This window comes from Pristis pectinata, chromosome 21 (genome assembly GCF_009764475.1).
Source record: "Pristis pectinata isolate sPriPec2 chromosome 21, sPriPec2.1.pri, whole genome shotgun sequence".
NCBI classification, from domain to species: Eukaryota; Metazoa; Chordata; class Chondrichthyes; order Rhinopristiformes; family Pristidae; genus Pristis; species Pristis pectinata.
This window is the reverse complement of record NC_067425.1, coordinates 12,362,536-12,388,893: the sequence shown is the minus strand read 5'-3', so window position 1 is coordinate 12,388,893 and position 26,358 is coordinate 12,362,536. Positions and strand designations below refer to the sequence as shown.

The 26,358-nt window shown below is 38.7% G+C and overlaps 1 protein-coding gene across 1 annotated transcript in view; it reads left to right on the top strand.

Annotated features, from left to right (window-relative positions):
* The window catches only part of LOC127581486 (nuclear pore membrane glycoprotein 210-like), a 94,466-nt gene that overhangs the window by 32,601 nt on the left and 35,507 nt on the right, over window positions 1-26,358 (top strand). The window contains 12 exon segments of the mRNA XM_052035945.1: window positions 355-461; window positions 4,378-4,518; window positions 6,696-6,818; window positions 8,559-8,757; window positions 11,815-11,960; window positions 15,108-15,267; window positions 15,270-15,328; window positions 16,941-17,114; window positions 19,658-19,781; window positions 19,784-19,849; window positions 22,925-23,022; window positions 25,200-25,307. Coding sequence (XP_051891905.1) covers window positions 355-461; window positions 4,378-4,518; window positions 6,696-6,818; window positions 8,559-8,757; window positions 11,815-11,960; window positions 15,108-15,267; window positions 15,270-15,328; window positions 16,941-17,114; window positions 19,658-19,781; window positions 19,784-19,849; window positions 22,925-23,022; window positions 25,200-25,307 — 1,505 coding nt within the window.

Below are 26,358 nucleotides of genomic sequence, written 5' to 3'. Positions count from 1 at the left end.
TATCTGATTCCATCTTGTTCAGCCCTTTGCCTCTTCCACTTATCACCTCCCAGCTTCTTACATCATTCCCACTTCCCCCACCTACCTAACTTACCCCTCTCACCCAAATTCACTTATCACCCGTCAGCTTGTTGTACTTCCCCTCCCTCCACCCTTTTATTCTGGCTTCTGCCCTCTTTCCAGTCCTGATGAAGGGTCTTGACCCAAAATGTCAACTGTTCATTTTCCTCCATAGATGCTGCCTGATCTGCTGAGTTCCTCCAGCATTTTGTGTGTGTTGCTACTTATCCTGGAGATGTTTTTCACAGTTTGTGCTTGAAATTGTTCTAAACTTTGGTCTTTTGGTTCATCCAGGTTTCTTTGTCTTTCCTGGAGAAAGATGGGTTCTGGAAGTAGGACGAAATTATGAATTTACAGTGGAAGTTTACGACAAAAGGAGTAATAAAGTTTACTTATCTGATGTAAGTTGTTCGATATCTCAGTTATGACACTTTGGGAACTTCTTTTATGTATGTTCTTGTGAATAAAATTCAAATACATAATCCTTTTCAAATTTTAAGTGCTATTATGTTTGTAGCACTTCCTTATTTATAGATTAACTTAAGCATACATAGGAATGCCAAAATTTACCACTAGTTTATTTACAATGCAGAGATGGTCCTCTGACCTGTCATATCTTTGCAAGCATGGAGTAGTTTTAGACAATTGCATCTTCCATTCTTTAAGGCAAAGGATTCCAACATCAAGAACTCAGTGCAATGAGGAAAAAAGATATAACCTTTTGACATTTCTTCCCCAGACAAAAAAATAACTATAGTTAATATTCTCATGAGAAACTTTAAATAAAAGATGAGTATGGCATTTTAACAAATATTAATATTTTGGTTGTAATTTGCATAAGTGATAATGGAAAATAATATAGATTAATAGAAAATCAGGAAGTAGTGGATAAAGAATCTGGGACATAACTTCTTTGTGCTTGCAGACTAATAATACTTCAGAAATTTATTCCTAGTCAATCTTTTTCATGATTTTAACTTCAGGGAAATAAATAGTTTAGGGAATGAATTAGTTGAAGGGAATCTCATCTCTGCCAGTTGTGGAGACTTGAATTTTCACCACAGCTGAACTTCGATAATTTTTTTTATGGTTATGTGATACTTACTAAAAAGGAAAGAGATTTCCTTATGGTAGCTTTACTTTTTGGGATTGAAATGGATTCAGAGAAAAACAGTACTTATAGTTTGCTGTCAGTTGTGAGAGTTAAATGAGACCAATTAACTAAATCTGTTTTCTATTAAAAACAATGCTATTAATTACTTCTTGGCACAGTTTGCAAACCTGAATATCAGGAAGCACAAAGCAGATACATTGCCTGTGATATTTCCCAATGCTAATTTCAGTGGATAAAATTTGCAGCAATTGAACCCATGATTTTCTAAAAAGCTTTCCATTGAATGCACCTCACTGCAGTGTGTAAGTGAGCAAAATGAAAATAATACTGCTGGAAAAGCTTGGCAAATAATGGCAGTTTTTCCTTTTGCTTGCAATTAAGGTAAGACATTTGGTCAGAGTAGAAGCACACGATAATGTTGATGCTGTTCTTCACTCAAGTGTGTTTAATGCTGCCACTGAAACTAAGAAGTGGTATATCTTATTGTCCATTTCAATTAATAGAGAAAAATAATTCATTTTTAAAATTCTTTATTTAGTTGAATAAAAACAAAGGTAATACTTCACTACCTGCCTCTTCGTTGGCTACGTTGAACAGTCTTTGTTCCAAGCCTACTCTGGCCCCATTTCTCAATTCGTTCTCTGCTATATCGGCGACTGCATTAGTGCTGCTTCTTGTACCCATGCGGAGCTTGACAGTTTCATAAGTTTCGCCACTAATTTTCACTCAGCTCTCCAATTCACTTGGACTATCTCTGACACCTCTCTCTCTTTCCTTGATCTTTCCATCTCTATCTCAGGAGATTCCTTATCCACTGACATCTTCTACCAACCCACTGATGCCCACATCTACCTCGATTATAACTCCCCCCACCCTGTCTCTTGCAAGGATGCAATCCGTTTTTCTGAATTTCTCAGCCTCTGCTGCATCAGCTCCCATGATGAGGCTTTCCACTCCAGAACATCCAAGATGTCCAACTTCTTTTCTAACCGGGGCTCGCACCCGTATCTCTGCTATTTCCCGCACCCCCACCCCTCCCAGACCCAACAAGGATAGGGTCCCCCTTGTCCTCACATTTCATCCCACCAGCCTACGTATCCAACACATCATTCTCCACCACTTCCGCCATCTCCAACGGAACCACACCACCAAGCATATCTTCCCCTCCCCACCCCTTTCTGCCTTTCACAGGAACTGCTCTCTCCGCAACTCCCTAGTTCACTCTTCTTCCCCCCCACCCACCCATCCCGCTCCCACCCCAGGAACTTTCCACTACCTCCTGCCATAGGTGCAACACCTGCCCCTACACCACCTTCATCACCTCCATCCAGCGACCCAAACAGTCCTTTCAGGTGAGACAGAGATTCACCTGCACCTCCCTTCATCTATTGCATTCGGTGCTCCAAGTGTGGCCTCCTCTACAATGGTGAGACCAAACGCAGACTGGGTGACCGTTTCACAGAACACCTGTGCTCTGTCTGTAACTGCGATCTGCATCTCCCTGTCGCCAGTCACTTCAACGCCCCTTCCCACACTATCACTGATATGTCAGTCCTCAGCCTCCTCCACTGCCAGGAGAATTCCAAGTGCAAACTGGAGGAACGGCACCTCATTTTCCATCTTGGAACCTTGCAACCTAACGGCATGAACATTGAATTCTCCCACTTCAGGTAATCCCCATCCCCTTCCCCACCATCACCACCTCCCCCTCCCCCCACCTTCCCTATCCTAGCCTTTTTTTCCCCCTTTTTTTCCTCTCTCTCCTTACCTTTGACCTATCCCCGGTGGATCTGCTCTCCCCTCCTCCCTGCACCTTCCTCTCACTATCTCTTACCTGCATCTACCTATCACCACCTTGTGCCCACCCCACCTCCCCTCTTTTGCCACCTATCACTGCTCTGTTTTCCGCTCCTGTCTCTTGGGCTTTCCCCATTTCCTATTTTCATTCCTGAAGAAGGGTCCTGACCCGAAATGTTGACCGCCTGCTTTTCTCCACGGATGCTGCCTGGCCTGCTGAGTTCTTCCAGCATCATGTTTTTATCTAGATTCCAGCATCTGCAGTCATTTGTTTCTCTAGTCTCTCCTTTCAGAAAGTGTAGCTCACAGATATCAAAAACAAAAGTGGACGACTCATGGTTGTGTGAAGGTCTGTTGAGAGCACTAAACATATTATATTGTAATGTCGGAATGTCGCATGTGCTCAAATTCATTCCATCAAAATCACTGAAATGAAGTTTGGAGGAAGAGTACAGTGTGCTGATTTAGTGTGCTCGATGCAATGGCAGGATTAATTTCTAGGCATATGTTTAGAGTCATAGGGTTATACAGCTCAGAAACAGGCCCTTCACCCCATCTTGTCCATGCCAACCAAGTTGCCTGCCTGAGCTATTCCCATTTGCCTGCATTTGGCCCATATTCCTCTAAACCTTTCTTATCCAATTTTCTTGACCAGTGCATTATCTTAACTGCTTACTAGTAATTGGTGTATTATTTTAATATTGGATTGGGAAGTTTGTTTCTGTAAGTTTATTGTCCATATTTAATCAGGAGTTACATTAGCAAAAGTACTTATTAAGCTAATTAGCTTACAGAAGCAATACTATGATGAGAACTAGGACAAAAGTGAAATTTTCAGATCCAAGGAGACTAAATTGGAAAGAACCATTTATGCATAATTAACCAGTGCCTGTTCCTTCTGATGTAGGAAGAGATTGATAGGTTCTTGATTGGTAAAGGGGTTAAGGGTTACGAGGAGAAGGCAGGAGAATAGTGTTGGAAAAAAAATCAGCTATGATTGAATGGCAGACCAGACTCGATGGGCCAAATGGCCCAATTCAGCTCCTATATTTTATGGTCTTATGGAAGGATATAAACTTTATGCTGCCTCCTCATTTACACAATTTGCAATTTGAAAACCGATTTTTTTGTTGAATTATTGTGTCATCATCAGCACTGGTTAAGATTAGGCTGCACTATTTAAAGCCTGTCTGCAATTCTCCAAGGGACTTGCAGTAGACACTAGCAAGCATCCTGCAAGGAATAAATATTTCTGGATGGAAGAATTTAGTTCCCACAACTGCAATTTCTTCTAGTCGTAGAACCACTATTTTTGAAAAGTCATATTGCAGACAAAATTACAGGAAACTTTGTTAGAAGCATAATGGAAAATAATCACAAGCTCAGAAACTTCTGTTTTCTTCCAGAATTTAAATATTGCCACTGTCCTTCCAAAATCCCATTTCCAAACTCTGAAAACACTGAGGAATGGATCTTATCATTATGTTGATGTTTTGTTGAATGGCCAAGCAGTTATTAAGGCAACACTCTTTGGGGTAGTTGGGCAGGTAAGGATAAAATACTTGTACAAAATACTACAAGACACTGGATGAAATGGTTTATCAATGTCATTAGAAACAGGTAGTGTAATTCTTCAAATGTGCTCTATCTGGGATATTTTATCTTATGCTATATGTAAGTGGAGATTTTTATGACTTTTTCTTGTTTTTTTTAATGATGGCGTACTAATCCACATTAAAAGTGGTAGCCTTTCCATAACAGACAATAGAAGCAAAATCGATGAATTGGATTTTTAACTCAACTATTTTTATATTTCTCTTCACAGCTCCACAGCAAATGTTGCTTTAATCGAAAATGATTTTTTTCTCTTTTGCTCATATAACTGCCATTCATAAAATTATTACTTTGCATATTGAAGCAGCCAAAAAAATCAGATTTTCCTGAATCAAAGCATTTCCTGTATTTTGATAACTATTGTTTGACTGTTGTTTAGTTTTAGAAAATGTTTGGTTCCTACTTTAAAAATTAATTTTTTGTAAATATGATTACTAGTTAGTGAAAGCTTATAAGTAGAATGCTAAATCATTGTTATTTAGAGCAAGATTTTTAGACTTCAGAGAAATTGCAGGTTATGGGACCCAGCAAGGAAAGTGAAGTTAGGGCCAAGATTAGATCATCATGATCTTACTGAATGGTGGTGCTATATGACCTTGTCCTGTTCGTGTTTCTTATGTTTTTATGTTTGCTGGAAAGGATTAATATGTTAAAGTAGGTCTTGATGTTAACTAAATACACCAAGATATGGTTTAACAGAAATAAAATTCAAATTAGGTATTTATTACTCGTTTATTTAATTTCCTATAGATGAATAGATAAAATCTACTCTGTGTGGTATTTTTTCATGAATAAACCAATTTAAAACCAATTTGTTATATGTGATTGTCAAATATTTGACTTCTGTAATGCAGCAATGAGCAACATAGTTTCATATGTGGCATATATCAAAGACAGCAAGGATCCTGAAGCAAATTTTTCTGAGAGTGATGGTGACTCTGACTTCAACTGTGAGAGCAGTGCTGGCATTTGTGTGAAACTTGCACAAAGTTCTCAGAGGTCAGAGATGTGAGAGACAACTACATTGTGCATAGATGTCTTTCCTGTAGGAAGTGTTGGTTGGAGGGCTGTGGTCCCCTGTGAAGCCCAAATGGAAAAACTTTTTAGTGCCAACTCTTTTGACAGATATTTTTCTCCTTTTTTTTTACTCATTCTCATTGGACGAACAAGGAACTAATTCTATATTTGTTTGATTTCTTCTGGCATTGTGACCAGAAATTTTGAGGAGGTAACCTGCTGAAACCACCTGCTGGTATGGTGACTCATCCCAGTTGAGTCGGTCTATTTTGCAGAGAATTGTGAAGCATTCTGTCAATGCCTGTAGAAAAAATTCTAACCCTTTAAATATTTTCAAAAGTAAGCCTTCAGCATTATCAAAATCTGGGTCTTCAATGAGTGAGTAACACCAGTTGCTCTTAGGACCAATAAGGTGTAAAATCTGGGCAAAAACAAACTTTGGGTATTACATTTCTGTTGTCCTAATTTGCGTGAGGGTGGGCATTAAGAATACATAAAAATCTTGCACCAATGTCCATATGTTATTAATGACTATTAATTCTCCCAGGTGGAAAATCAATAAGCACAGTTTTAATGTGATTTTTCATTTGAACAATACTTGTCCCTTTGGCATTGCACAGTTGAATTTCTAATTAAAATGATTTAAAAAAATAAATGACAGCAATTTTGGTATTGAACCAGATTAAACTTGGTGCACTAGCAATGTCTTTGGTTGGAGTTGCTGACCTTGATTAAAAAGTTAATTGCTAGTAAGAAGTTTGTTTCTTCTCTTTATTTCACTTTATTATAAGGTTTTTAATTACTTTTTAATTTAAGAACATTTAGAATTTTAAATGTCTCTGGTTGTCAAAGTTGCTTAAGAATAGTTCAAAAGACTTGGATGGCAGCAGGTTGTCAAAAGGCCTTCAGGGGATTCCAGGGACAGGGCCTCAGGATATACCAAATGCTTCATACTAGCTCTGCTTCACAGGAGCACACCCAGCTATAGAGGATCAACTTGGTCATTCTGCCATATCCTTAAGAATTTAATCAGGAGGGAGTTCATGTGTAAAATTTTGATTTATTTTGCTCTTATAACTTTGTTTTATTATAGATTCTGGCTACACCCATTACCAACCACCAAGAAGTAATTATTTATAAACCAATAGCCCTGGAGCCAAGCATTCTTGTCTTCCCATGGCACCCCAAGCCTCGAAGTTATCGACATGAAATCAAGGTAGCATGAGACAAGTATGATTTACACCTTGATTTACAGACTATTGTATAACATTTCTGTATGTATTTTGTCAGAAAGCACAGTGGGTTGAGTAGATGAGTCATTTTTGAGTAATTCAAATTGGGAAGAGTGAAGTGAGTGAAATAAAGCCAGCAAACCAAACCTTAACTTTTTATACCCTACACTAAATAAAAGTACCCGAGCCCCAAGTACTTTGTATGTAGTGGCTTATAACATTGCTTTTAATAAACATACTGGCAGTAAATATGAAAGACATGCGTGTTTCTCCTTGGCGTCTTATGGTTGAAGCCTTTTAAAGCTGTGCTTCATTGGGAGATTTGTCACAAATGTTCAAAATCAGAGGCATTTTGATAGACTAGATGAGGAGGAAAGTGCTTTTGGCAGTAGGGTTTGAAACTAATGAATGCAGATTTAGTAAAATTGCCAGAAGTTCCAAAGGAGATAATATGATAATCTTAAGCAATGATTTGTTTTGATCTGGAATTTAATATTTAAAAAGTAATTTAATAGTGACTGTTGAAAGGTACTTGGAAGCATACTTGAATTTGCAGAGCTGTGAGCAGAGAGCAGAAGAGAGGGACAAATTGGAAGGTTGTCTCAAAGAGCCACAAAGACATGATGAGTTAAATGTCCTTTGCCATACCATTCTATGAAGTATTTTGCTCAAACTATTTGTGATTTTAGTGGAAAATGGACATTTACATCTGATAATGCTCTTGACTGCCCAGACACAAATGCTGTTCTATAAATGCTTGCATGCTTCCCAATCTAGTGCTCTAAGTAGGGAACCTCACTTGTCACAGACATTTGCTAAGTAGTTCAAGGTAAACAAGCGTGATTTAATGTACAGTCAGAAAGAAGTGCACAATGTGCTAGAATTTTTTAACAGACACTTGACAGCTGAGGTACCCAACAACAAAAGTGCAAGGTCTGGAGCACATTGTCCTAAAATGGTCCCTCTTCGTTTTTTCAGGCAGTTGCCTGCAAAATTTGTATTATAAAAACTTGAATTGTATTTTGCAGGTTAATGGAGGAAGTGGGAAACTTTACATGGTCCTCAAGTAATGAAACTGTTGCTGTAGTGACTGTAAAAGGTTTGATAGCAACTGGTGATAACCGAGGGTTCAGCATTATACAGGCAAGGGATGTGGAAAATCCAATTCACTTCGGCGAAATGCAAGTAAGTAAATAATGATTTCCTTAACTATTTAATACCGATGATCCTGTTTTTCCAAGCTCTGTTATTTTTGCATTGATATCTAACCAATTTTAAAATAAATTAGTTGGCGTTAAATAATGTCAATTAGAAGTTCTAAGTTCTTGCTCACACAAAATTTTTATTTAGATTTTATTTGTTCTCTATTTAACCCTGTCTTTGTAAATGGCTTTGATGTTGAGTCTAAAATGGGCACGACAGTAAGTCCAAACTGCAGAGTAGTGCAGAAACTCTTTTCAGATTTGTACCTTATTGAAATTTAAAGCAGCCACTTTCTGCATGAATTGTGCTGGTTCTTGGATATTTCACCCAAGAATGATAAATTCTGTAGATAATCTACTTATCTGTGTTTGGAGGTCTACATATCTTAAGTGCAAAGTCTGGTGTTCATTGTAGAGATTAACTTCCTTTTGCTCTCTCCTTTTGAGCCATATGAATAAATTACCTTGATGAATAAATCTATGTAGATTGAAAAATTAATTTGGTATTTTGGATGATTGTAGGTCAATGTGCTGAGACCAGTCAGCATAGAGTTTGTCCAATCCCGAGTAGAGATTGAGGTTGCTCAATCTCTTTACCTACCTATTATGGTTTATGGACTCATGGAAACGGATGCCACAGAAACAGTTCCAGTGAATGACTGCACACTCATGAACTTGGAGGTAGAAATGGACAAGCAAGCGGTATTCAGAGTCATTCAAGGTACATCAGAAAGCATGATTCAGTTTTATGGTTGCATCTGAAAACAAGATATTTTGTTTTTATTGAACGTTTATTTGAAGAAATGAAAGTTTTGCCAAAAGCACTCATTTTTTTTCTACATTAGGTGAAGAATTCAATACTTCTGGGTTAAATGAACTTCCTAACCCTAAATTGGTTTTTGAATTCTGGGTAAAATTGCTTATAATGTATGTCCCAAAACTCTGCATGCATCTGGTTTTCAGAGTTACACATATGAGAACACTACAATTACCCGATTGTAAAGTGCCATTCCAGAAATATTTTAAGGCACCTCTTGTCATGAATCGTGTTTGCGATGCACTGGATATGCGTGTAATGACATCATCCTTAGTGCAGTGCTCATTTAGAACGTTGCAGAAAGACATTAGGATGTGTTGATCCAAACCCAATCAGGTTTTCATAGTACTGCGTATTCTGCACCCCTCTTCCCCCATCCCCCACCCCCCCCTCAGTACTTGGTAGCAGCTCAGTTAATTTCTCTTCAAGTTATCTACTTACTGGTTTTTCAGGCCCTGCCATACCTTCAGCTCACCTTCATCACCGCTGGTACTGAGTCATTTATACTTTTCTCAGTGCTCTCAATCTTTGTCATTTCCCCCAGCCCACCAATCACCAAATATTCCTGTATAGTGATCTGATTGTACTTCCATTCACGTGTTGATCACCTAACATAGGCCTTGTTCTCCAGACATGCTAACACCATCCACTGAGTAGTGATCACATTCCCCACCACCATTGATAGTTTGCAGCCAACTCTCTCCCCAAACCCTCATTCAGATCCCTCACCCTTACCCTCCTCCCAATCCTGGACTTATCCAGTATCTTTCTCGCACCCTGCACTGGTAAGGAAGAGCTTTACATAGCATAAGGCCAGTTCATCTGTGCCTAGCCCTTTGGGCCTAGGATGTTACTGAATTTCCAAATCACAGGTCCACAACCAAAATTGTAATTGACACACCATGCAGCAACCAATTAACACAACTGTGCAAGGACTATGGAGAATCTAGGCAACTATCTATATTCATCATTTTCCTAATACAGTCCAACCTTGATATAATGCAGGTTTCAGGGGACAGTGTTACACCCACATTATAAGTTATTCACTTAATGAGTGAAACAAACATTTACCTGATTTTAGAATCCCTCTTTTTAATGTATAGTACAGTACATTCATAGACTGTTGAACAGATTTTCCCCAACATCCACTCCCATTCTCTCCACTCAATCACCATTGCCGTGTCCCACAGCTACGATATGTAGAACAGATCCCCAGTGCTGGATTGCTGATCCTTTTCCAGAATCTATTGCTCCCTCTCCAGTACTGCTGTCATCAGAGGGACTTTCACAAACAAAGATCTGGGAATATACTGGTTGCATGTGACCCTGGAATAAAAATGTACTTTGTCTCAGAATATTGTAATCCCTGAACCACAATACAACCATGAATGGGACTATTGATCTGCAGATATGAGTTCAATTCCCACAATAGCAGCTCATGAATTTTATTCAATAACTTAATGAACCTGGAAGTTAGAAAAAAATATAGTATCACAAATGGTGATCATAAGACCATGGCTTGTCATAAAATTCATTAACACCCTTCACGGAAAGAAAATTGCCCTCCTTATTCAGTCTAGTTAATATGTGACTCCTGATCCACTACGTGATTGACTATTAACTCTTCCTTTAGATGTCTAGGCAAACCATCTGGTTTAGGGGATATCCATATGGAAGGAAGAAATGTAAAAAGCAGTGTATATATCCTTCAAAAAAGGGAGGCTTTCAAATAACTAAAATTACTTGTGATACCAAAGCAAGAAGATTGTAAAGGGTAAAAGGATAATTGATGTTAAAGAGTTGGTACAAGTAATGAATTTTGGAGATGTGAGGGGCAAGTCTTTCACACAGAGAATGGTGGTCTTATGGAATGAGCTGCCAGAGGACGTGGTAGAGGCAGAAACAATTACAGTGTTTAAGAGGCATTTGGACGCATACTTGGATAGGAAAGGGAGTAGTGGGCTAGTGCAGGCAAATGGGATTAGCATAGATAGGCATCACTGTCAGCATGGACAAATTGGGCTGAAGGGCTTATTCCTGTGCTGTGCAATTCTGTATCTCTCTATTTAGGTTGCACTGTGCTTCTCTTTTTACATCTGTTTGTGCACATTTGAACATGTAAAGTAAAAATTATCTTCACCGTATCTGCACATGGGCACCTAACTCTCCCCAGCTCCTCTGCAGTTCCTAGCTCCTCATCGTTGATAGTCTGATTGATCTTTTTTCGGTCTAAGGTCGTTGTGAGTCCCCACATTGATCTCTATCTGCCACACTGTTAACCACACATTTAGACTATTATTGTGCCTTTTTTCTCTTTTCTACTTTATGTGCCGTCTAACTCAGTGTCACCATTGGGTGTCTTTATCTTCATTTAAGACATTTTTAAAATAGTGAACAGCTAAGTTCCAGTAAAGAATTGTGGGCGATATTACTAGTTACATGTTGTCAAACAGAGTGCATAATCTATTACCCCTACTATCCCCCTAACATATTCTCAATTCATTTCATGAGCTTCCTTGCATTTTCTCCAAACCTCTTGTGCAGTATTTAATCAAGTGCCTTTGAAGCCTATTTAAACGACATTTATAGATCTTTATCTACTTTCTCATAAATCATCTGTTACAAATCAGTGCTCTTAGAAAATGTTGCAGCATTTACTAAGGTAATGCCTGTTGTGAAAATCTTAAACAAGATAATTAATAAATTTATGCTGTTTTAAGCAAATTTTGTGCCAAATATGAAGGATTTTGAAATCAAAAATAGTGAAGGCAATTAAATTTTTGTACCCTAATAACCAAACATTGATACGAGGACAGTTTGATACTATAATGTTTGCAATGACATTTTCACTGTGTCCTATGTAATAACAAAACATTTCAAATTAATTGTGTATAGTATTCTTGGAATTATAAATTTCCAGTAAATCACAGTTAACAACTTTGTCAATTTTTTTTCCATCAGGGAATTTAGAGCCAGATGTTACTCATTGTACTGGAATATTTGTACGAGCAGAGACACCAGGTCATACATTGCTAACAGCAAGTGCTGGATTTCTGGAGGTCCATTTCAGCAGCAGCATAACCATAGCTTCTTACCATCGACTTAGAGTAAGCATCTATGATACGTTATTCTGGTCATAATAAGAAATATTGATGCTCAGCACAATTTCAGAAATAAAAGTTTCCAGATCATGCTCCCTGAAAGTGGCTACACAGGTTAACTCCGTGAAAGTGGCTACACAGGTTGATAGGGTGGTAAAGAAGGCACATGGCATGCTTGCCTTCATTAGTCGAGGCATTGAGTTCAAGAGTCAGGAAGTTATGCTGCAGCTTTATAAAACTTTAGTTAGGCCACATCTGGAGTATTGCATTCAGTTGTGGTCACCCCATTATATGAAGAATGTCGAGGCTTTGCAGAGGGTGCAGAAGAGGTTTACTGAGTTGCTGCCTGGATTAGAGGGTATGTGCTATGAGGATAGGTTGGACAGACTTGGGTTTTTCTCTCTGGAGCGGCAGAGGCTGAGAGGAGATCGGATAGAGGTTTGTAAGATTAGGAGAGGCATAGATAGAGTAGACAGCCAGTATCTTTTCCCCAGGGTTGAAGTGTCTAATACCAGATGGCGTGCATTTAAGGTGATAGGGGTAGTTCAAAGGAGATGGGTAGGGCAAGTTTTTTACGCAGAGTGGTGGGTGCCTGGAATGTGCTGCCTGGGGTGGTGGTGGAGGCAAATACAATAGGGGTGTTCAAGAAGCTCTTAGATAGGAACATGAATGTGAGGGAAATGGTCGGATATGGACATTGTGTTGGCAGAAGGGATTAGTTTTGTTGGGCATTTTATTACTTATGTGATTGGTTCGGCACAACATTGTGGGCTGAAGGGCCTGTTCCTGTGCTGTACTGTTCTATGTTCCATGTTCTAAATCGTGTATGTGAGTGGTTCCCAATCTTTTGAAGTGAAATGGAGATGCAAGAGACTGCAGGTGTTTGTTTCACGTATCACCTTCCAGCCTCTGTCTCTACCTCCCCTCTCCCCAGCTGGCTCCATCTGACCAGTTTTCCCTTTTTTCCTTATCTGTTTCCAATTATCACCCACCTGCCTCTGTCTCACCCATCCCTCTCACTTCTATACACTATATTAAAGTGACTCCTAGTTCTGGGTTCCTCCACCACTGAGGCATCCTCTCTATTTCCACCCTGTCAAGATTCCTCAGGATCTTAAATGTTTCCATCAAGTACCCTCTCGTTCTTGTAAACTCCAGCAGATACAAGCCCAGTTTGTGCAAGTACCATTTCCTCTGCCCATTCCAAGTCTTATTCTGGTGAGCCTTCTCTGAACTGCTTCCAACACGTGAACATCCTTACTTAAATAGGGAGACCAGTACTATACACACTATTATAGATGCAGTCCTCTCCACTGCCCTATATAACTGAAGAATGTTGCCTCTACTTTTGTATTCAGTTTTCCATGCATAAACAGTAGCATTCTAGTAGCTTTCCTTATTACTTGCAGTTTCTCCATATTAATCTTTCAAATCATGCATTAGGATACCCCACTCTCTCTGCATCTTGGCTCTGCAATCTCTCACCACTTAGATATCGTGCCTTTTTTTTCCCTACCAAAATGAACAATTTAACTTCTGCGTATTTCACACATAACCAGGTCTCACTGTACTTATTTCATATTTTCTTATGACAGAGAAGGAGCAATTTCAGCTCATCAAAACTGTGCAGGCTCTCAAAGCATTCCCATCTGTTCCTCTTCCCCACTTATTTCCCTACAATCCACTCTCTAATGCACTGATCAATTTCCCTTTGATTCTGCCAACCACCCCCATTAGGGATCATTTACAGTAGCCAGTTATCCTACCAGAATGTCTTTGGGAACTGGAGAAAATCCACACAATGACAGAGGGAATGTGCGAACAGCAAATTCCACACAGCATGTGAGGTCATGATGAAACCTGGGTTGCTGAAGTTATGCAGCAGCAGCACTTCCAGCTACCCAATATAGCACACATTGTTTTGCATGACAGAGGTGCGTGCTACAATGTCTGCAGAATGATTATCCCATGCCTCTTGGCAGTTTGGGACAACTTAAACTGTCAATTGTAGTTGGGGGGGGGGAGGGGTGGTGTGGTGGGAATGTAGAGTGACCACACACACAATGAAGATGCTTATTCCCTCCTCCGCCCCCCAATTTTTCCTCTCACATTCATGGTATCCTCTTATGCTTCTGTACTGTGTCCACCATGGAGAGAGAGCCTTTAAGCCTGAGATCCTCCTCCCATGATTCCTGGTGGCAAAGGCATGATAGCTGCAATTTCTACAGGAATTGCAGTTTAACCCCCACAGTCAGATTGAAAACTGCTAAAAAAAAGAGGAATTTCCCCAGATTTGCAAATTTTTGGGGTCTCTGATTGGGTGATAGCACTAAATGCAGCACTTATTTAATGTACCAAATGATGGTGAACTCTAGTTTCTTGGAAAAGTTTTGTTATTATCTTCCCAGCTGTGATGAAGAAAAGTACCTGTTTAAGTGTCAAAAATTTCTCTTTGGTACTTGTCTTAGTAAACAAAAATGATATATAGCTTTTCATTGATCCAGATAGTTGGCAGTGATAAGCTGAACTATATCAGCCAGGAGAGTCCAAACGGGATACCTAGCCTATGCTGTTGATTCTTTACCAAGCGACTTTTTGATTGGGGGAAATCATCAGGAGCTTCTGTTTCTGATAACCTCTAGTTTGTAGGAGTCGCCATACAAAATGGGGTAATACAAAATGGCCATGAGGCAAGATATCAAAGGGTGACTGGTGCATATGAAACTGCTTGGCAAGAAATCATCGGTTTCAATTAAGGATTAGCAAGGGTGTAGAACTGGGGAAATGGAGAACAATATGTTACCATATATATAAAAAAAGTGTTTTTCGTGCTTTTCAGCCTTCTTTTGTTGTAAGGGAAGGTAATGCTTTTTGGCAAAATATTTTTTTGTCAACGAACAAATCATCTCCATTCCTGCTTTCCCTAGTGATGCTGTTTCCAATTGTGACAGTTGTTGGTATTATTTTCAAAGTCTATTTTGACAATGTATGACAAGTATGACCTCATCCAAATCATATTACATGAACTTGCAAATTATTTAATAATATAAAGATTCTATTAACAAAAACCGTGAGCCTGTTTTTGTTAGTACTTTAGATTTCATCTCAAAGGGAATGATTCCAAGGCATTTACTATTTTGCTCCTAATGTCAGGCTATTGATCCAGTTGCTGTTGCTATAGTCACTCTAACCTCTTCAAAAGAAATGCTGTTTGAAGGAGGTCCCAGACCTTGGGTACTGGAGCCATCAGGATTCTTCACAGATTTGAATGGTGAAAAGAAGGATACAATAATCATCAAACAACAACGAGCTCCCTTGGTGAAAAGAAAAATCATCATGGGTTCACAGTCATCTGTGTAGCCTTGGGAGAACAGGTAAGAAAGAGATATCATGCAAGGGTGAACTTAAATTCCAATTTTTCAAAATTACTAAATCAGTTGTTGATTCACCAGATAAATGAAACCTCATGATTTTATGAATAAAATGTTAATTATACTATTTTCTAAATTTGACACACAAAAATATGGTCTGAATTTGTACATTTTGTTCAAATGCTGTTGTGGAGAATAATCAGACTTTTTCTTGGTTGGTGCATTTTCTGGTTCATGGTAATTTTTTCACAGACTAAGGAGTTCAGTTAGGGTGTTTAAGGAGTTGAAGGAATGACATTCCCCAGTTTCTGGAAGACTTTCTATTCTCTATTGTTATAATTAGAGATGTTGTTTTGTGCATGCTTCTATGAAATGATTCCAGATTGCTAGTTATTTCTTAATCCTAAACAGAACAAGAAATATACTGCCCTTCAGGTCAAGGAGGATGATTGTTTTGAAAGGCTGTGAGATAGGATCTAGCAGGACACATTCATTGAGTTCAGGGAAATTTTTGAATTGTGTCAGATTAAAGATTTTTGGTTCAAACAATTCTGAATACTTGGCATTGTTGAACTGAATGTTATGTGCATGCTTTGATGCTGATACTAAGCATGTAAAAGATGATGCTCAGCTCTTGCACATGATAACATAAAGCCTTGTGTGGAGAACTAGACCACACCACAGATGACTTACATGAAACTGTTAAAGATGTTTAATGGCTTTGCTGAAATAGGTAAGTTCAAGAAAGTAGAGATAACTATCATAAATAGATGGGAGTAAGATGAATGGCAGTAATAAAAACAGCAATAAGATAGTGTAAATAATAAAGAATAGTGAATTACAGTCACAATTGGCCAAGATGTGGGTAATGTTGATTTTGGCAGCATGATGCTATGTGTAAGGGGAACATGGAATTGGAGGGGAGCAAGGTGTTAGTGATATAAGGGGTGATTATGCTGTTGCCTTCCAAGTAGATGATATTATTGATATGTTTAAGGATTGTTGAAAAGTAAAATCAAAGATGAGCAGTGTTTCAAGAAATTAGACTTGTTAAAATGTGGTCTTTAAAGCAAGGAGGTTATGGTAAGGTTTTAAAATGAGTGAAGATAATGCCACAGGATAGGAAAAGCATTAACATCAGTATAGCAAGAGAAAAAAGGGGCAAGTAGGATCGTTAGGAATTGGGAGGGGATGAACTTGAGATAACAGATGATGAGTTTCACAGAGAATATCAACACTGTAGTTTGAGATCTTCAATGGAGATAGCCTAAAGCATAAGCCTATCTTTTGCATTTCAGACACCGTCAGACCTTCAGAATGTTTTCTGCATTTTCTATACATTGCAAATCTATTTATGATCTTTGTGACTTCCTAGTCCATTGTTGAGTATATCTGATATAGAAGCTTGCCAGGCCACTAACCCTTCAGGCAGAGAGTAGTGGCATTTTGAGATTTATGTGGATCATAAGTTGATCATGCATTATACTCTGCCCATTATGGTCTATACATTGGTTAAGATTTCTGCCTCTTATAAAATTACTATTTTGGAGATTAAAAATAAATCTTCTAAGCATAAGTAGTTTTTAAAATGAACTCTTCAATCTTTCCATCTTAGTTTTTGACGTTTAAAGTTGGTAATCAGCCAAGCTTGCTGAACCCAAATCCGGCTGTTGAACACATTAAAGTGAAGTTTGTCTGTGCTGTGCCCACCAGTGTGACTTTGGCTCCTGTTTACAAGTCGCGTGAAGCTGGTCTTCCATGCCCTTTGTTGCAACATAACAAACAGTTGGTAAGATTCAAAAGGACTTTGTTTGTTAGCTGAGGTCATGTTTATGTGCCATTCTGCATTATATATGTGAGGAATTTTGCTATAATACAAAAAAAGTCTGTATTATTGTAAAGAACATATTTCACTGTCATGCAAGCTTTTATAGTATACCTGGGGATTGCAGCAAGCTTGTTGCCAGGCTTTTGGCTCCAGGAATTGGCGCAGATGATGAGCTCTGCACCAAGCCTTTCGGCAGTTTTTGTGCAGGGTAAAACAGTTCTATATTGCTCCATCTTGTTCAGTCGGCGTCATTGCTCAGGTCCAAGCTGCAACCTCTACATTGGTAAAATAAGTTGTTACAGTTTTATTAATGACAACCCAGGTTTTAAGGTTGTATCCTTTCTAAAAGTGCATATTTTTAAAAGGCTAGTGCAACCTCTGTTGTCAGGTTTAAAATGGCATAATTTGCACACATTTGCTGATGAAATAAGGCAATCCAAAATAAAATTAAAAGAGAATGTCACTGAAATAATTAAAAGAAATTATAGATAATAATGTAGAACTTGAGCACAGAAATCAGCCATTCAACCCAAAGGTCTATAGATCCTAATATTTTAAGAGTTTTGTTTGATCATTGTATAAATTGATTTCTGTAGAGCTAAATATGGGTGTTTTTTGCCTTTGGCCTGAATTTATGGCAACAAATTGGAAAGATTTAAAGCAAATTGGAAAGGCTTTAAGCCAAATATTCAACAGGATATGTCTAGGCTTTACCACTTAACTGATATTCCAAACATTTTGTTTCAGTATTCTCATTTGCATGTGAGAAGCACTTGCTGATATAATCTCCAATCACCAGAGTAAGAATAAGGGGGGTAGTCAAAACTGTAATGCAATAGTACCAAAAAATCCATTATGTTTAATTTAACAACCTATTTAACTTAGTGCTGTGCAATGCAGCCAAGGTTATTTACATAGTTGTTTTTAGGTACTTCCATTGGTCAAATTATGAAATTACTTTGTCACTTAGTCAAAAATCTGTCAAAGTAGGATCACAAAAATTAAAATCTTTGCTTTTATGATTTTAAAAAGCTGTCAATTAACATTAATCAAGCTGATAATTAGTCTGATCAGCATGGCTTTGTGAAGGGCAGATCATGTCTCACAAGCCTGATAGGGTTCTTTGAGGAGGTGACCAGGAAGATTGATGAGGGTAGTGCAGTAGACGTGGTCTACATGGATTTTAGTGAGGCATTTGACAAGGTTCCACATGGTAGGCTTCTTCAGAAGGTCAGAGGCCAAGGGATCCAGGAGGCTTGGTAGTGTGGATTCAGAATTGGCTTGCCTGTAGAAAGCAGAGGGTTGTGATGGAGGGAGTGTATTCAGATTGGAGGGCTGTGACTAGCGGTGTCCCACAAGGATCGGTGCTGGACCTCTACTTTTCGTGATTTTTATTAATGATTTGGATGAGGGGGTAGAAGGGTGGGTTGGCAAATTTGCAGATGACACTAAGGTTGGTGGTGTTGTGGATAGCATGGAGGACTGTCGAAGATTACAGGGGGACATTGGTAGGACACAGAGCTGGGCTGAGAAGTGGCAGATGGAGTTCAATCCGGAGAAGTGTGAGGTGGTACGCTTTGGAGGACTAACTCCAAGGCGGGTACAAAGTTAATGCAGGATTCTGGGTAGTGTGGAGGAGCAGAGGGATCTGGGGGTTCATATCCGCAGATCCCTGAAAGTTGCCTCACAGGTGCATAGGGTAGTTAAGAAAGCTTATGGGATGTTAGCATTCATAAGTCGTGGGATCGAGTTTAAGAGCCGTGAGGTAATGATGCAGCTCTACAAAAGTCTGGTTAGACCACACTTAGAGTACTGTGTCCAGTTCTGGTCACCTCATTATAGGAAGGATGTGGAAGCGTTGGAATGGGTGCAGAGGAGATTTACCAGGATGCTGCCTGCTTTAGAGAGTATGGATGATGAGGAGAGACTAAAGGAGCTAGGGCTTTACTCTTTGGAGAGAAGGAGGATGAGAGGAGATATGATAGAGGTATGCAAAATATTAAGAGGAATAGGTAGAGTGGACAGCCAGCGCCTCTTTCCCAGGGCACCAGTGCTCAATACAAGAGGGCATGGCTTTAAAGTATGGGTGGGAAGTTCAAAGGGAGATATCAGAGGAAGGTTTTTTTACCCAGAGAGTGGTTGGGGCATGGAATGCGCTGCCTGGGGCGGTGCTGGAGGCAGGTACATTGCTCAAATTCAAGAGATTGCTAGATAAGCATATGGAGGAATTTAAAATAAAGGGATATGTGGGAGGAAGGTTTAGATAATCTTAGGCACGGTTAAAGGTCGGCACAACATTGTGGGCCGAAGGGCCTGTATTGTGCTGTACTTTCTATGATTCTATGATAATTTAGTTTTACAAATTTTTAACACTTGGGAAAACTGTGCTTTTCTCCTGCACTGGCTTAATTTACTACTGTTTGTTTCAAAATATATTTAAAAACTTCAAGTTTTGTATTTAAGTGATGGTCATATTCATTTTATGTTTTTTTTTCTTTGAGTAGGTACCTGTTTCTTTCTGCAGGAACACCATTTTGGAGCTGACCGCATATGATCAATATGGAAGGAAGTTTGATAACTTTACTTCACTGTTAATTAATTGGAAATCATCTAACATTTCTCTGGGCAGTCTTCATCCTACGATACTCATGAAATGATTTTGAGAGATGATGGGAGTGGACAGAAGAGGCTACATGGTAATGTATTTTGTGCTGAGAACAAGTACATCAAACTATAAATATATTGCAATGAGCTACAGCAGGATAACAAACTGTCTGTTGATAACAGTTTTTCAATAAATGACTTGGGTCAGGTGAAACCCATTGCAAACAAAGTATTTTAAATACCAGAATATGTTTAAACTGTGCATTACAAAAGCAGACTACGGTAGCTATTTAAAAAAGAATTGATGAAATCTAGTAAATAGAAACTTATGACCTAAATTGTAGGAATTCTTTCCCATATAAGCAAAATGATTTATCCAGCAAAGGGAGATGTGTGGAGAATAGTTGCAGAATATAAATTGATTTCTTTGCCTGCAAATAATGTGAGATTACATAACCTGTAATCTCCGGTGAAGCACATTCTTTTTATACAGAGCTCATCACTGAAAACCTCAAGACCTCCGTGGATTTTCTTGTGGAGTGGATCTTCTTTAAACCCATTCTCTTACACTTAGCTTCCACTCCCATCTAGTTAAATAAAGAACACAGAAATGCCCTAGAAGTTCAAGTGCAACCAAATGGTTGTGCCAGGGAGGCATTGCAGTGGGTTGCCAACAAACTGTTTTGTTTGAGGACTTCCTGTTATGACTTCATTTCCACCCAAGGCAAGTCTCAGGTGGATTGCTGTGTCAAGGGTTTGAAATATAATAGGGACTTCAGGTGGCCCAGGAGATCTGGGTCTTGGGCATTTGTTAACGACATTGGTTTGTAGTGTGGAACGGTGAGAGGGTTGGTGGAACAGAAGGATGAAAGGCAAGTTTGGCCTTATCTGACAAGGATTCTAATCCAGAATTGGTGTGGGAATATCTAGTTGTCCTGTGAGTGACCAGTGAGGTGGCAGGTCAGAAGATAGCTCAGAATATAAAAAACAGCAAAGAATGACTGAAAGATTAATAAGGAAGATAAAAATAAAGTTCAAGCTAAAGAGTCTGAAATGTGAAAACGTAGTGAGAATTTTAAAAGATGTTGAAGAAAGAAGCATAAACAGAGTGAGTATTGGTTCTATAGTAGGTGAGTATGGAGAATTAATGATGGAAAACAAAACATGGGGCAGCAAGTAGAGCTGTTGCTTCACACACCAGAGATCTGACCTTGGGTGCTGTCTGTGGAGTTTGTATGGCCTCTCTTTGACTGCATGGGTTTCCTCTGAGTACTCTGGTTTCCTCCTACATCCCAAGATGTGCAGGTTGGTTGGTTAATTGGCCACTGTAAATAACCTCTAGAGTGTAGGTGAGTGGTAGAACCTGGAGGGAGTTTATGAGGGTGTTCTGTATTATTGCTTTTCCTTTGTACTACCTCGATGTACTTATGTTTTGAAATGACCTGTTTGGATATATAAACCAATTACAATTACAATTAAGATGTGGAGAGATTAGAATTGGGATTACTGTAAAATTGATATAAATGGATGGTTGATGGTCAGCATAGACTTAATGGGTCGAGGAGCCTCCTTATGTGCTGTATCTCTCTATGACTCCACGAGATGGCATATGAATTTGAGATACTTTGCATCAGTTTTCACCATAAAGGATCCAAGCAACATTCCAGAAATAGTTGTCGATTGGGAATCAGAAGACACAGAAGAACTCAGGAAAATTATAGTCTCCAGAAAAGTAGTACTGAGCAAATACCTGAAGTTGCAGGCTGATAAATCCCCAGGTCCTGATGGATTTCATCCTAAGAATTTAAAGTACTTGGCTATGAAATATTAGTTTTAATTTTCCAAAAGTTCCCTATATTTGAAAAAAGATTTCATTAGATTGAAAAATAGCAGATAAACATCTTTATTCAAAGCAGGAGGGAATCAGGAAACCATAGGTCAGTCCACTTAACATTATAACAGGGCACTTAGAAAGATCCGAGGTAATCATGGGGAAATGTTAGACAGGCCAGGCTTCCAGGTTTGTATCCACTAGGGTTTAGAAGACTGACAGAGGTTTTGATTGAAACATATAAGATCCTGAAGTGTCTTGACAGGGTGAATGTGGAGAGAATGTTTTTCTTGTTGGAGAATCTAGAGCCAGTGGCCACTGTTTAAAATAAGGGATTGGCCATGAAAAACAATGAAGAGACAATTTTTTTCTCTGTCATATAGTCATGAATCTTTTTAACTTCACTTCTTCAAAGGATGATGGAAGCAGCATGTTTGAATATTTTTAAGGCAGCGATAGATAGATTCTTGATAAGCAAGTATGTAAAAGATTACTGGAGGTAAATGGGAATGGAGTTAAGGTTACAATTTGATCACTTATGATCTTACTAAATGACAGAGCAGGCTCAAGCGGCTGAATGACCTATCCTGTTTTTAATTTGTATGTTCTTATGTTCCCATCACAGTTTAATCCAGGTATCCCCACAGTGATCCAAAAGGTGTGTTGCATAAGGATTGATGTTATCCCCTACATAAGTGAGCTGGAAATTGCGTCAAGCACAAAGCTGGTTTGCGTCAGGAAGTGCCTGATTTCCAGAGTGAAACCACCTGGTACTGGTCATAGTTGTGCTTCACTTCCAAAGTAATATTGATTTTCAATTACTTAACACTAAAGAAAAATCAGTGTTTTGTGATTGAATTTCTCAGCACATACCTTTAATTCTAAACTTTTGTGGGTGTCAAGGGGAAGGTTGACTTAGTCAAGCATAGAGAAAGCTTCTAACTGCAGAAATCACACTATAAAACTTTCAGTTGCAGGCTCCGCATTAAAGCATTGCTGTCAGTTACTGGGTAATGCTGCAAACAACATGCTGTTTATTATGCTGTGAATTGCCAAGTTTTATAAACTTACTCAGCATTTTTGCACACTATAAGAATGCCTCTAACTTAGACATTACTGGCAATTACAAGACTGAAGCAGAATCTCTGCATATTTACAAGCTTCATTGAGTGCAAAACTCATTCTGGAACCAAAGAACTGCTAGAATTGAGCAAATTGAAGTGTACAATGTTTTTCCTTAAAGACAATTGTTAGAGATTTATGTTTTACTAAACATTTTCCTGTGATTCTCAGTCAAAACTGAGTATGCATGTTATACTTATTTTTTTCATAACAGGTCATAGAATGGTTATAGTTTACAGGAAGAAGGGAACTGTGTCCATTTCGGCATACTTAGTTGGTTATCGAAAGACTCATTCTGATGTAACAGCTAATGTAAGTTAACAATATAGCTTTGAGCTTTGCAAATCCATTTGTGCCTTTAAGTTCCTGTCTTGTGTATATTTTTAAACACTATTTCCAGTTAAATGGTCAAGTAAATTCAGTGTTTTAGGGTTATTTTGTCAATCCTGTTTGTGAATATGTTGGAAGAATTTAAAATGAGCTTTTTTCTACCTTTTATGGGATGTTCTGGTAATAATTGTATTTTCGGAATTAAATCTATCATATATCCTTATTTAAATTTACTTCAAACATTTTTAATGTAATTCTTCAACTATAAAACTTGACCGTCCTCTTAGATGATATTGAGACTACAGATGCTAGAATCTGGAGCAAAAAATAAACTGCTGGAAAAACTCAGTGGATCAAGCAGTGTCTGTGAAGCAGAGGGATGGTTGACATTTCCAGTCAAGACTTTGCATCAGGACTGAGAGTGTAGAGGGAAGATAGCCAGTATGTAAAAGTGAGAAGGAGGGGTGATACAGGTAGTGATAGGTGGAATCACGTGAGGTGGGGGATGATGGGCAAGTGGAGCTAGGTGGGAGAGGGGGTGGGACAATTTTGAGACACAGGCTCAATCACATAAGGGAGAGGAAGATTGGGCAGATGGAGCCAGGTTGGGGAGGAGGGAGGGGATAGGAAAAGTGAGCCAAGGGAGAAGAAACCCAGCTGGATAGGTATATGGATGATGGGCAGATGGAACCAGTTGGGGGAGGGTGATGAGTTGTTGTGGGGGGTTGGGGGGGTGGGGGTGGAAAAGATGAACAAAGGCAGAGAGAACTACCTGTCCACAATGGCCATCTTTTGCAGAGCACCTGTGCTCTGTCCGCAGTGGCCGTGTTGAATTTTGTAGAGTACCTCTCAACCATCCCTCTTCTGGTTCCACTTAGCAGCTACCAGCCTATATCTCAGTGCTCTCTTCTCCCCCTCCCCAACCTGGCTCCATCTGCCCATCATCCCTTTCTCATCTGGTTCTACCCATCACCTACCTCTGTCTCATCCACCTTCTCACTTCGATGTACTGGCTTTCTTCCCTTTACACTCTCAGTCCTGATGCGGGGTCTTAACCCAAAACTTTCACCACCTGTTTGCCTCCACAGATGCTGCTTGATCCACTGAGTTTTTCCAGAATTTTATTTTTTGCTCCTAAATGATGTGGCCTGATTAATGTAGGATTCAATCTTCTATTGACTAACCAGCAACCCTAGCTGTAAGTGTATATTAGATTAGGGTAGAGTCAAATCCTTATAGTCAGATATTCTACTTCTTATTTGAGAAAAGCATTAGAAAACAACTGGCAATGCTACAACTGTACTCCAGCTAGAAGTCAATGTCTTCAAGTAAAGTGGTTGAGGGAGGAAAATAAATAAGAAAAAGAAAATAGCTTGAACAAAACAATCTATTTTACATTTCTTAGCAGGAATCATGTGGGTGGGGTTTAAAGCAGATGTCAAATAGTCCAGCCTTCTGCATAATGAGGATTAAGAGATTTTAACTCCTGAGCCCCATGAGTTCTCTAATTTCACAAGGGGAGTCACTGAGATGCTAGACTAGTTGTCTTAATGGAAGGCAGAGTTCCTCCTTTGGTTTGTCACTCCAGATGTTGTACCCACCACTTTATTCTTTGAACTGGCATTTCCTGCCTGTTGTGTCTGACTCGGAACACTGTGTTGATGTCAAAATGTCCGAGTTCCCAAACCATGATATCAGATCTATCATAGTTGGGACTGTTCATGACCATTAAGGTGCTCATGATCCTCCAAGTCTTTCAGCAAGTTGCCAAAACCAGAGGAATGCCTTCCAACACCAGTTGCAACCACAAAATTCTTCCCTTTTAAGAATTGGAAGCATGGCTTCAATCAGCACTAGCCAGCTTTAACTGGTGCTGGCTACTGATAAAATGAGATGCCTTGGATCCATCCTGAGGTAATAACCAACGTTATTAACGCTGACTGGAAACTGAAATCATGATAATAAGGAATAAGAATTAATTTTATGTGCTTCCTGGACCAGTCAAATGGGGGAAGTTTAATCACACATTGCAATCCCAGTGTGTGTTTTCCAGTGTTGTGAGTTAAGCACCCAATTGTTCTAGTGGTGCATTTTTATTTTAATAATGTACTGAGTCCATGTAATCCATTGTCAAAATACTTATGTCTTGTTTTCTGCAGGTGAATGATTTGCTTGTGCCAATAACAGCCACAATTGATTTATTGCTGGTGGGTGATGTGTCCTTGGTACCCAGAAACCTCACTGTATACAATCATCCTGATATTTTGGTAGGACATGCATTTAAATATTAAAGAATATAATCCAAGATTTCTTTTATGGAATAGAGTATAGGGACACCATCCACAAAATAGTTCTATAAATCCTCGAATCTCATTCAAATTGAATTTAACTTAACTGGTCTCTATAAACCTGTGGTCTAATTCTAAGCAGATGACCGTAGAAATTAAAGTGAAGGGTAAGGCATACTGCAAGGGTTGTTACATGTTATCTGAACAGTGTACCATGGCCTGGAGCCCTACTAAATCTGCATTTCACTTTTCGAGATAAAACTAGACAGATAATATTAACCTCACAAGATAAAGCACAGATGGATTATTAAAATCTGAAAATCAGATATGTTAATCCTGTCTTGCAATTTGTTTTTTTCAAAACTTAAGTTTGTTTTCAAAATGTGAAAAATATAACTTTTGTAATTTTATAATTATTGGAAATTTCTTGCAGCTGGCCAAAATTTGTCATATTATGAATGTGGAAAGATTTTAACATTGATATTACACTACATAAGAAAACTGTTGAATCTTAACAGAAAATCATGGATTTAAGACTCACTCCAGAACTCCAACACAACCTGTGTTTTAATTTTCTTAGTAGGGTGTATTGTAGAGATATGGTAATGATATGGAAATAGGTGGTGTAGAAGTTGTGGACAGGAACAATAAAATAACTAGGTATTGATAGATTAAAAGGGTGGAACAATGCCAAATATATTTCATCATAGCTAATTACATCAATTTTGAACCAAAATTGATAATTTACCTTATTTAAATGGTGAAAATTGCAGCAGGTCCAAAATTAGTCAGCCATATAATAGATCACGAAAGTACAGTTAGGACCAAAACATAATAAAAAAAAACTGACAAAAGGAGTCTGAAACATAAGGTGTGGTTGTTTTGCAACACTATTCAAAGATTGTAGATTGAGAGATTATATAAACTAGGCTTGTATGTTCTCGGATATAAATTTAAGGAATGATTTGATAGAGATTTCTTAAGGTTTTCCAGTTGTAGATTAATCCTGCTCCACAGAACTTTTTTCCAA